This window comes from Schistosoma mansoni (genome assembly GCF_000237925.1).
Source record: "Schistosoma mansoni, WGS project CABG00000000 data, supercontig 0138, strain Puerto Rico, whole genome shotgun sequence".
In the NCBI taxonomy this organism is placed as follows: Eukaryota; Metazoa; Platyhelminthes; class Trematoda; order Strigeidida; family Schistosomatidae; genus Schistosoma; species Schistosoma mansoni.
The window spans coordinates 459,545-472,925 of NW_017386041.1; the positions used below are offsets into that span (position 1 = coordinate 459,545).

Here is a 13,381-nt window from a genome sequence, read left to right on the forward strand (position 1 = left end):
GGAGACTTTAATGCACCTACAGTAGGCTGGAAAAATCTGAGAACTGAATTGTCAAAAATTCTCTCGAACAGGAACTAGTTGCTGTGGTTATCTCATGTGCTCTGGTACAACATGTAAAAGAAGCAACTAGGTACGCCCCCGGCTGCGAATCATCCTTACTAGATCTAGTATTTACACACTATGAGGATGACGTCACAAACCCTCATTATGTTGCCGCCGAAAATCTAATCGTCGATTTCCATGTGGTTGTCAAAAATGAGCTTGTGTGAGCCCAACACAAACCTACCATCTGGAAAGCAAATATAGAAGATATTGTACACTCAACATCCGCAGTAGATTATAATGTAGAGTCAGAGTCCCCAAACGAAACGGCCTGGGATGTATTTATAAGTTTGTACTCAAAAGTCACTGCGCTTCATATCCCTTGGACCACACCAAGGGGTCCGAGAAACTCCTTACCGTGATTCTGTAAAGATGTTCTAACCCTCGTCCGCAAGAGGAGAAGAATGTGGGAGAGGTTTGGGTTACTGAGAGCTGACTAGACAAAATCCCAGTATCGGGAAGCCCGAAATATTTGCACATCGACCCTCAGCAAGTCTAGAAGATCTTACAGACAGAAACTTGCTAAGGAATCTATAGAATACCCTAAAAACTTGTATTCGTACATAAACCAAAGGATTAAGAGGAGGGGAGATATTTCTGCATTATGGGGTGACAGTAGTAATCCATCATTAGTGGAGGAAGACCATAGCAAAGTTCATGTATTCTTGAACTACTTTAGTCATGTATATACCGTAGAGACATCCTTCTCTTCAGCTCATACAAATCCCTCCACACACATTGGACACTGTGACCATTAAAGAACTCCATGTCTTTGAGCTGCTAAATGAGCTTGATATAGGAAAACACATGAGACTCGATAAAATGCATCCTAGGTCATTGATAGGACTAGCAAATGTCGTCGCGAATCCCTTAAGTATATGTTTTATTCTGTCTGTAACCCAGGTTCGATTACCAAAAGACTGGAAGAACGGCATAGTAAGTCCTGTCTTCAAAACAGGTACGAAACATGGGCCTGCGAACTATCGACCGACAAGCCATACTAGCGTGTTTGTTAAAATTTTAGAAAGGATTATTCTGAAGTTATTTAGGACCTAGAGGAAAGCAGGATGCTTTCTGAAAAGCCGCATGGCTTCAGGACAGCTTATTCCCGTCTTACTAAATTATTAGTAGCCTGTGAAAGTTGATGCTCTCTAAAAGAACAAATGTTGCTTGTAGACAGTCCACATTAACTTCAGCAAAACTTTTGACAAAGTTCCTCACAACCGACTGCTATAGAGGCTAAGTCATATTGGAGCTGGAGGCAATTTATTATTGTGGATAAAAGACTTTCTAGTTGGACGTCGACAAAGAGTACGGGTGAACTCAAAGTTGTCTAGCCTCAGGTTACAGTCTCTGGGCCGATGTTATTCCTCCTCTGGGAAGCATGGAATACAATGGACATCTCAGAATCATTTAAACGCATACAGGCAATACAAACATATAAGGAACATATGCTCAAAGGCAATAAGAGAAGACAGGCTTCAGTACCAGACCAAACTCATCGACAAATTTGTCTCCAATCCGAAAAGCTTATTCCGTTGCGCAGCTTCTCTTCGACAAGGCAAAACTGGAGTTTTCCAACTGCTAGGTCCTAATTGTCCGACCAATAACGATTGTGATGCTAGCAACCTTTTGGCTGAACAATACTCTCAGACATTCCAGCCGACCCACATCAACTAAACTGACGAAAGCTTCACTTGCACCTGTACAGGACTTTCCGAAGTGGACCTGAGTGCCGACCCAGTGCCCCGTAAACTGCAGCACCTAAGAAAAGACACTTCTCCCGGTCCGGATATGGTTCACTCTGCTGTACTGTGGGAAGCAGCTTCAATCCTGGCATCACCACTTAGCGTGATGTTTTCACACTCGCTAAGCCGAGGCAAACAATCGGAAACTTGGAAGCTGGCTCACATCACACCAATTTTCAAAGGAGATCGACGTAGTGAACCCCTCAGTGGCCCTTCTCTCCATACCTTCTAAAATTGTGGAATTTCTAATATATGACGGTATACAAGAATACTGATTATCCTAAAGTCGTATGCGAAGTGTGACAAAAACGCCTTTCAAGCAAACCTTGAACTGGTAACATTGAAGCGCATTTTTGACCAGTTTGACGGTAGAACCTTCCACATAATCTTCAACAGTTTTATTCGTCCCTACTTAGAGTACGGAAACATAGTATTTTCTCCCTCCCTCCAAAAGGATAAGGACACTCTGGAACGTATCCAACGTCGAGCCACGAAATCAGTTCGGGGACTCAAATTCAAAGCTTATGAAGAGCGCATCCATTCACTTAACCTTTACCCGTTAGAGTACAGGCGTCTTAGAGGTGGCCTTCTTATGACTTACAGTATACTTAACACTTCTGGTCATCCCCTTCAACATCTTAAGCTTAGTCACAACACTAACCTATTAGGTAACACCCGGAGACTGGAGACCCAATATAGCAGAACAGACTGCAGAAACAACTTCTACTCCGTAAGAGTTGCCAAATGCTGGAATTCGCTACCGACTGAGTTAGTCCAAGCGACTTCCCAGGAGTCCTTTAAGAGGAAACTTGACTTATTCTTAAGGACAAAGGATAATATCTTATTATGATTTGCCAAATTGTTTTTTTCCCTCTATTATCGTTAATATATCTAGGTTCTTACCTGGAGGTATTGGTAATCCACTGCTACTAGACACGGAAGCCCGTTAAGCGAAAGCTTCTTCTATTCCGTCCTCAACCATTCGAACCATTTTACAAACTCACAAATAATTACCGAATTATTTATAACAAGTGCGGTCAAATGGCTAGACAGTGCAAGACCAAGAAATGTACCAAAACAGCAAAATGCGATGACATAGAAATTTATTGGTTCATACGAGCTTGGAATAAAGAATTTTGGGTATTGGACGAAAAATAAAGACAGCGTAATATGTAAATCTTCAAGGCCAATCATCTCATTGGCTCTGCTTGAAATTTTGGTTTGTCCCATGAGTGATCTTATTTAACAGTGCTTCGCTTCATATAATGACTCGTACATTTTGAAATCTTACCGCTCAGGCGTTAGTTGATATGTCATACTGTGTTGACCAAAAACAAAGTTTGGTTTCAATGACATCTTAATAATTAGAAAGTCCTACTGGTTTTTGTGCGATTCTGGTTGTTGGCTTCGTTAGACGTTATTTCTAATTGTCCTGTCATGTTTGTTGTTATATAAATGCCCGCAAGTGGTCTACATTACTACATACGTTTCTTTACACTAAGAGATAAGTGAAATGGCCAAACAGACAACCTAAAGTTTTAATGTATGTTAACACTGTACACGTAAACTTAAGTTTTCTACGGGTCTCTTCATTATGTTCGCAGGTGCTGGTGTATAAGATCCTAATCAAGAACAGATAATATATGTATACATACGCCGCCCATTGTAGATTGGATCTGTCAGTAAATTGATTACGTTTAACACTCTTCAAGAAGATAAGTATATTAGACTCTTCTTGGTGTTTAGACGGGTATTCGCGGAAAAACTAATCGATAGTTGACCGGAGTTTAACGATGACCGATTGTGAATTGTTCCCCCGGTTCTAAACTACCATACCTAACCAATTATTTTACCATAGTTGAATACTCTTGGCTCCGCAAGTTGTCATTATCACATGTTAGTTTTATGTTCATGTGGAGTGCAGTTACCCTTCACTCCTTTATGAACTCGCCTACCCAACCGCCTGTCATCACCTTTCAAACTATTGCATGACTAATGCTTAAAGCTCTTGACAGCTCTGTTACTAATGCAACGTCAAGTTTTTTCCGCTTGACTTTACTTTGTATGTCTGGTCTTTAGAATGATTAGTATTCATTCACTAGTGAGTTTTTGTGATGTGCCTTCTCTGACGGTATTAGTGACTACACTACATGACTATTCTTTAGAATTAAATGGGCATGACTATTATCGAAAAACAGCTAAAATTGAGTATTGATGGAACAGTTATTAATTTTATCGTGTAGGAAGCTCATTGAAATCAAACGTGTCTTTCGGTAACGTTCTCAGTATTTTTCCGCAACAGGCGTTATAATAATCTTGGAACTTATCGTTATAGACTTATTTCATTCGTGATGGGCATCAGTCAGTCAGCTAAAACGTAGGACCAAGAACATATATGCATCAGCCCAAGCTGCCATAATTCGTTAGCACAACAAGATAGACACCAATCATGACTTTTATATTTCCCAACCTACGCTAGATACTTAAATTCCTCGTGTAGAATTAAAGTCAAATAGGGTAAGCGTTTGCTATTATTTATAGACCGGCGACAGTGATTTTCTGATATTTACTACTAAATAATGCTATTTCATCCAATTATGGCTATTTCTGTTCACAGCACTGTCATGTCCAAGGGTTTCATCGACAAACTTCGTATTTTTGTCAGAGCTGGTAGTGGAGCTGCAGGTAGTCCACCAATTAAAGGCCGAGGAGGAAATGGTGGGAGTGTATTTCTGGAAGCCGGTGAAAATGAAACACTCCAAAAACTGTTTATGGCTAACCCGACGAAACGTTTCGCGGTAGTTTTAACACAATATTTTCCTTTGGAATTTCATTAATTTTTCATCAGTTTTTTCTTACTGATTTGTAGGTCGATTGAAAATTGATTTTATTTATCATGTAGCAGTTTATGCATTAATCTTTAAGCCACATTGTACGTGCCTGTTAGTAGTACTATCAGGCTCTCAAAACCCAAAGGTACGTGGGATAGGGTTCGAAGCTAGTTGTAAGTTGAGTACCTTAGTCACTAAAAAACGCTGATATTTTGATCTACAGGATACATTCTTATCGATATAGATGTACCGAAATTTGAATCTGTTATTTTTATCTTCTCTTGAATTGTATCTTGCCCTTCCAAGATTTAATTGGCCTCCGTTGTTTTAAATGTATGACGAATGGTTGAGAAGTTCCGATGCTTTCTGTTCCTGTCTATACATATCTGTTTGTTACTATTTAGTTGAATCCCTCAACTTCCAACCAATTGGGTCATGGATATAAGCCATAGTCTGTATATTGAGGTCCATGCAATCGGCAATTATCATAATCAGTCCTCGTATTTTAGGTATGGATAAAATTAATGTGCGAGCCATCCTATTTATTTACATTGTTTTATTTAATCGTAAAACTAAGTGCAATTAAGACAGGAGTTCATATGTATTACTTTCGATGCTATCAACTGGCTACTTTTTATTTACTGATTGAAGTATGGTAGCATTTATTATTCAGTGTATAATTCTTTTGAACAGAATGAACTAATGATTTGGGCTGAAATTATGGTGCGATTCATGTATTTAGATTCATTAGTTGCATATATTTTGTCATTGTTGTAACTCATCTATAAACCCAATGCGTTAACAAAAGTGGTAAATTCTGGAGAGGATTAAGCCATACCAGAAAGGTTGAAAGCAAGACTAAGATAAATGTTAGAAAGTGATAATGGGATTTCGTCGTGAACAGTACAGGGGATTAACAATTTGCAGTTGCCTAATCCATAGAAAAACTCCCTAAGTGGTCCGAAACGGAAACTGACTTGTCAACTTAAAAGTGTGACCTCAGGGTTCATGAAACAGGTGCATGAGATGGGGTCCATATTTTCCAAATTTTATCCACGACACCAGAAACTGTTAGTGAAAAATAAAGTATGTGTATTTTATTTTTTCGTCATCTATTTCACACAAACCAATATCAGATCATAACTTCTGGCAACAGATTTAGAAATACTGACAATGGATCGTTTGAACTTGTTGAAGTGTGTTCAACATTTTCAAACTCTTGACCTATGGCATCTTAATCCACCCACTTTTGTTAAGTTTGCTCTTAATTAGTATAAGACTTCTAACCATTCACCTATTTGTACATTTTCAGGCTGGACATGGAACAGAGGCAAGTAAACGTCGTGGTTTAGTTGTTGGTCTAGATGGTCAAGACTTGACTATTCGTGTTCCTGCTGGAATAACTGTATTGTTTGGAGGTCAAGGGACATCATCAGCTAATGGGTCAGAACAACGAATACTTGGAAATTTGGATAAAGTCGGTCAGAAGTTACTTGTAGCACAAGGTGGTGTGGGTGGTTTTCACCAAAATGGGTATATTGGCTCACCGGGTCAGGCTCACAGTATCGTCTTAGATTTAAAGGTGATAATTTGTTATCTTTTGATAAGAATCAATTCAACCACTCATTAAATATTATCCCACCCTTTGATAATCAACATAAACTCAAAGTGTTCTGGATCATAGATTAAATTGTCAGTGATAACTAAAATCCAATTATTCTTACTGAAGACGATCTTTTTGTTATGAAACCAGCGGAGAATACACAGTTGGCGCCCATTGAATTCATGGTCGATTTTGAGATTAAAAATAAATTTAAAACAACTGTTTACTCCTATTAAGTGAGAAATAGCTTTTATCCATGTTATTTTAATCAGAAATTGAAACATTAGAAAGATTCAAATAATACTCGGGCAACAATCATGTTCTTCACCTTTAATCAGTCAGTCAGCTACAACGTAGGACCAGGCACACATTTGCATCCGTTCAAGTTGCCATACCTCGTTAGCACAACAAGATGAACACCGGATTCATAGAAGTAATTAATTTAATGGTGATAATATATAAAAGATAGGTTGTATATAAGGATATAGTATAGGAAGGAAGAAAGTTATGAACTAATTTTAATCTCAAGGTTTAAGGGAAGATAAAGAGTGTAAACACCTGCGCCATTGTGATCGATTCTCAGCCATATCACCTAGAGTCTCCAACCATTGGTTACGATAGTCGTGCGGACCCCAACCAAGTAGTCTGCATCTACTAACATGACTCAGACTAGAAGTTAGTGACTTCAAGCACTGATGCCACGTTTTGGTTTGACCACCCCTAACTTACCTTTAATATTGATCTATTCATTCGGATGATAGTACTTTTATCAATATTTGATTTTGTTGACTGAATTTCAATGATATGTTTGAAGTTATTTACCTTACTTCAACAGGATGTTATCATAATATTTATGAATTGATTCTTCTTTCAATATAGCTTATGGCTGATTACAGTTTGATTGGATTTCCTAACGCTGGTAAATCTAGTCTATTAAAAGCTTTATCTGGTGCACCAGCAAAAATTGCCAATTATCCTTTTACTACAATTAAACCACAAGTTGCCAAGTGTATATATTCAGATCATCGTGAGATAAGTATAGCAGATTTACCAGGTAAATATTCGCTCTTTAAAACAAACAAATTAAATTCAAATTGTTACGGAATTCGATGTTTTCTAGTTTAGTATAAGTTCTGATATACAAACCTGTCGACTTACACAGTACTTTATGTGTTCGTGTTTATATACCCTATAAACAGATTGTATGTTTACATAGAATATATAAAATGTAGGTAGCAGTGGGATCCATGACGCGTGTTTCGTTCTATTTGAGACTTGTCAGCTGGATGTACCTACATCCCAGAGTTAATATTCATTCTGGGACTTGAACCCACTAGTATTCGCTCTAAACACAATCGCGTTATCCACTTGGCTACTGAGTCCAGGTAGTCACTCAAATCTCACTCTATACATTAATATCAGGATAATCCAAACTATTGAAAACTGAAGTGAAATTTATACACATTGTACAAGTAAGTGGCTATCTGGATAACACGCTGACATTTGAAGCGAACGCTAGTGGGTTTAAGTCTCAAGGTAAATTTCAACTCTTAGAAGAAGCTTGTACATCCAGCTAATGAGTCCCACACAGAATGAAACGCGCGTCCTGATTTCCACTGCTAACTAGATTTCTAGACGGGATTAGTTACAGGTTGACCTCTGTTGGGGTACCATGGGAAACCAGGGAACGCTAGACATATGTTTCACCCTAGCGTGAGACTTCTCATCAGCATGAATTCACTAAGGTTGCAAATGTGTACAGTTGGTTTTCAATACAGTTTTCTAATAGTTAAATGCTTGTCATTAAACATGGATGTCTTCTGTCCAGTAGTGGATGCAGGCTTCATAGGAGTTTCTTACTAAAACGAAACATCACTCTAGTTCATCGTGGTTATCAATAGTTTATTTATTTAAACACATAAATATTGGCACAGGAAAGCACCAGATACATATGCGCCACACAAATCTCATTTGATTTGTGTGAGGGCTGTGATACTGCCCAGGTGCCCAAACCGAAGCAGGTGGTTTCCTTAGGGGCCCACACCCGGAACCTTTGACCTAAGGATCTGATCCACCAGGCAGTAGAGCATCGTAAGATGATGCAATCCCATGATAGCCGGTGACCAACGATTGATTCATACAGCATTTGTTCCCTCAGGATATCGGAACCCATGTGTACCATTGGTTTGGAATCAGGGTTTTCCAACTTCCCTAGGTGAACCTTCCGTGTCCACTGAGTTGGTTAAAGTTCCGGACATTCGCTTTTCGTCCTCTCAACTTTGTAAACAACACCGGTACCACTAGAAGGCAGTAAGTAGAACTTCTCTGGCAGAGGCTATATATTCGCGTGACCATATGAGAGCATTTGGAGTGGGAGAGTGGACTCTCCCCACTCTCGGCCGTACGTGGGCCCTCATTATTTATTATTTGCTCGAGTGTGATTTTTATCCCTAAATTATAACGTCATTAAGAAATTCTATGTGATAACTTACAACTGGTATGTTATTGCTTATGATGAGAATATCTGAACCCCTTTGAATTAATATTCTATCATAATTTTTATTGTATTATGCATAGTCAGTCTGTTATTATTGATCTTCTTTCTTTACCCTACTTGTTCTAGGTCTCGCTGATATCTATGCTCATTATGATGCACAAATAAATCAGGATAACAATGATCAATCTGATTCAAATACATCTTTACCAAGTTTAAGACATACGAGGTTTTTAAAACATGTTGAACGTAGTTCATGTATACTTCTTGTATTAGATTCACTTGGATTTTGTAAAGATCAATTAAGTCCTAAACGTAATGCATTAGCTGTTGCTTATTTAATTTTAAATCAAATGGAACGATGGTCTAATGGTTTATTACTTGAAAAACCAATGGCTTGTATTTTGAATAAGGTAAGTTTAACTAATTAGATTATTGTATTTGTCTTTATATTGTACAGGTTTTACTTAGCTATGCATACGTTGTCGTCTTCAAAACGAAGCTGTCCGACATACATTCTTCCCTATTCAAGATTCATTACTTACATAAATGTTACCACAAGATATACCCATCATTAAAATGACTAGAAGAATTTACGATCGAACTAATGAATTATGATAAACCGTTTCCTGTCATACAACGGTGGTGGCGTCTTAGCTGTCGGAAGGAAGTGCAAAGTTTTAAACGTATACTTATTCGGTTAAATAGAAAACTTATCTTGCGATTGTTGTGTTAAACAGTTTTATTCCAAGTAATAAATACTTATTTGTCATCACCTTACAGTTATTATTGTCATCAACCAAGTGTATGATCATTACGTTACATGCTTACATCCCTAGGTTGATACTACCGGTGCAATGGATGAAGCTTTAGAAACAAAATATTGGCTTGAACGTATGGATTCATCTGAAGCAAAACAATATTCACAACTTCCTCCAAAGTTGTTACCTAGTCTTACACCCAAATTTGAATCGATCGAATTGGTCTCTGCCTTGCGTCACACAAATATTCCAGGTAAGTTGTAATCTCATTGATTAGTTGGATTACAGAATATGATTATTACTATTTGCAGTAACTTTATGTGAAGCAACTAAGTCGTTACTGATTGTTTGGTACTTCAAAATCCTTTGTTGTATATAGTTAGCAGCATCAAAACTAGAATTATGGTCAGTGATGCCGTATTTTTATTTATTTAAACACAAATATCGGTACAAGGAAGCACCAGATATATATGCGCCGCACAAATCTCATTTGATCTGTGTAAGGGCTGTGATACTACCCGGGTGCCCAAACCGAAGCAGGTGGTTTACTTAGGGGGGCCACAACCGGAACCTTTGACCTAACGATCTGATCCACAAGGCAGTGGAGCATCGTAAGGACATGAAATCCCATGGTAGTCAGTGACCAACAATTGATTCATACGTCATTTATTCCCTTAGGATACTGGAGCCCATGTGCATCATTGGTTTGGAATCAGGGTTTTCCCACTCCCTTAGGTGAACTTTCTGTGTCCACCAACCCGGGTAAAGCGACGGACATTCACTTTTCGCCCTCCCAATTTCGTAAACAACTGGACGGCCATTTCATCCTATTGTGGGACTCCTCAGTTTCCATTTAATCAACAAAAGTAGAATGATCTTAAATTGTTTCCACAATAACGGAACAAGTTTATTAAAATAATGATATGAAATATGTCGATATCGTCAAAGGGTATCTTAAATTCATCGATAACTTGTAAAATGTCTGCATATTGTTAGGTAACTGCACACTGAAGTCAAGGTAGAAGTTTCAACATAGATTTTGTCACATTATCAAACATCAAGAAAGAGAGATCAGTTTTGGTATCATTGATGCTAAAGACCTAAAACTGTATTTCTTCATCAAGAAATGAACGCAAAAAAATATCGACTACTTCACATCAGCTTGTCGCAAAGATATTGGACATTAAAAAACCAAGTAGAATGTATATGCAAATTATAAAGAGATAGCGACTGAACAAAATCATACCGTGCCACTAGAACAGATTACTAAGTCATCTGCTCAGTAATTTTTGTAGTTCATTTCTTAGTTGTAGTTGACACAAGCATTATTGCGTTACATACCGTTGAAGGCTTCGTCAGTCGGTAGTCGAGTTCGAAGAAAATACTGTTTTAAGAGGACGAATATAAAGGAAGCGTTAACTTTTGAAACTAATTTATGGATTATTATTATTGTACATACTTTTATTATGTGATCGTTACATAACTGGATAATTCAGATCCGTTTTCCCCGTATTTCAAGCTTTCATTAGATTCACTAACTGATGTTACTTGTCTTACTATTCCCTATTTATTACTTGTTAATTATCCACATACAGCTTCATTCTCTAACACCTGTGGCCTGATTGTGTGTAAAGTATGATTTCTGGTAGAATGGCTATCTGCTACCTTGTTCTATCACCGAACTGAATCCTGGGATTTGAAGAAGATGCGTTCTGGTCTTTTGGGCGTTTAACATGATTTTGTGATTGTTCAGGGTTAACGTTTGTTGGTCGAACGTGTCACTGTTCAAAGCTTAATATGTTGGTGTGTAGATGAAAAAGTATACTTACTGTAGATAATTGTAAACCGGGATCTTATTCGTGAATCTTATCCAGGGATCAAGGAATGTATAGAATAACTAAAGGAACATAAGAAATACGTCATCACGAAAGTCTATCCTAATTTACATGCCCATTAGGTCCATTCTAAAGATATACAGTACGGTATTTCGTGTGAAACGTTTGAGGACAATATGCCAAACTTTGTGTGCACATTTTCAACTATTCATCTTGTAAACTTTGTTTCATAAGTCAAGGAAAGTAGAAAACCTGCTTCTTGTAAGAAGCCGTGACCAGTAAAGTTCAGTCGTGTCGGATGTGAGGCAGTTATCTACCAATGGCATTGGATTGATGGTCATGGAATATCACGACCTCACTGTAGCTAGTAAACTGTTGGACACTAAACTAGTTGTCTAAATGTTAAACGTTCGACTCGAGACCTAAAGATCCTCTATTCATTCCTTAATAAGCTTGTGGATGTACACAGCTAAAGATTTCCAAACTAGAAATAAAACATTATCCATTGCTTCCCGGTGTTCGGTCGCTGTATAACATAGATCGCTTCATGGATTTAATGACTTTCTTAATAAATCGCCAATGTTATTGTCAATTTTTTCTCTTAGAATTGAAAGAGTCATTGCGCAACTGGCTTGATCAAATTGAATTAAGAAAGCTGAAAGACAGCACAGCCGTACAAATAAAATCACAACAAATGAAGGAAAAAAGATTCTTAAATGATATCCAACCAACCTACTATTAAGGTCTCTTTCGATTCATTTCTTTAATTTCTTCAGTTTCATACCTGTACTACTTTCGTTGTTTGTGTGTGCTCCTGATCAGTTGTGTATATAAATAAACTTTTGTATTTCAAAATTTTCTTTGTGATATAAAACAGAGGGATAATTTTATATCCATTTATAGATATTAGATTTCTGGTTGTTCGCTTGTCCTGTATATACAAAGAGATAATACGTAAAGCTTTTTAAAATCCCGGCTTCTACTGACTTGAGAAATAATTTCCATTTCGGGATAGAGTGAAAACCCCGTCCTCAATTAGAAACTAGTTTGCTGCAGTAGGATTCTGAGGCATATAACTTGGTGGGTCCTCGTTGTTGACGAGTTCAAAGTTATGATAAAATGACTGTCAGAGGACTCACATCTTGAGTCGGTTCTTTGTATTCAGGCAGCTAACTGAAAGAGGTCTTCGTATTGAACATGTAAAAACCAACATGGGATAAAAAGGAGTTATTTACCAAGAATAATTCATATTGTAGTTCACCTTGTGGCACTTATCAAATATGGAAGCTTTAATTGCTTATTAGACGAAGTGTGCTGATTATCCGAAGCTCGGTTACGTACATGTTTCACCTGGCAAGTGTATGGTTTTAGGATCTTTTTGATCCTACTAACAAAATAGTCGCTTATTTAACTCTGAATTCTTCAGGATGACTACATCATATCTAAGCGTTTCTGGTCGAGAAAGGTGTTCACATTTTGAGCATATGCTTCAAATTTTAATATCAAGAAGTGAAGCCATTGCTGAGTATTAGGTATTGGTACGTTCATCAACGCGAAGATATGATGGATACCGTTAGGCTTGGTTGTGGAGACGTAGTCATTGTAAATATCTCTTTATATAAAGCATATTCTATCACCAACCTGAACGTTATCATAGAAAGGTCTTTATAAGCAATACGTCTGACTGCCACATTACGCCAGTATGGACGATAATGTGGCTTCGATGTATGATCAGATAGACTAAGCAGTTATATCATGGCAAGTCAACTACATCATACTCTAGCTATACGTTTGGTACATAGGTGAGTGTATTGGTATCAAACCACTGGATACCAGTAGCTTTCATATTGAATGGCTATGTTCTTGACCGATTAGTTTGATTACCCTGGGGGATATAATCCACGTTTCTTGTTTATCAAAAACGTGTATTGCTGTTCGAAGTCCCTATAGTTTAAATTTTTAATGAACCTAACCGGAACATCTGTGGACGCTACTTAATTGACAGGA

At 37.7% G+C, this 13,381-nt stretch overlaps 1 protein-coding gene across 1 annotated transcript; it reads left to right on the plus strand.

The window, feature by feature from the left end:
* Positions 1-4,447: 4,447 nt before the first annotated feature.
* Smp_125670 (developmentally regulated GTP-binding protein-related) lies at positions 4,448-12,116 on the plus strand (the record flags this gene model as incomplete). The annotated part of the gene is made up of 7 exons (XM_018788609.1): positions 4,448-4,648; positions 5,994-6,214; positions 7,214-7,338; positions 8,481-8,499; positions 8,999-9,191; positions 9,618-9,792; positions 11,980-12,116. 7 exons carry the CDS (start codon positions 4,448-4,450, stop codon positions 12,114-12,116), a joined length of 1,071 nt encoding a protein of 356 aa, XP_018646533.1.
* Between the last annotated feature and the right edge of the window lie 1,265 nt (positions 12,117-13,381).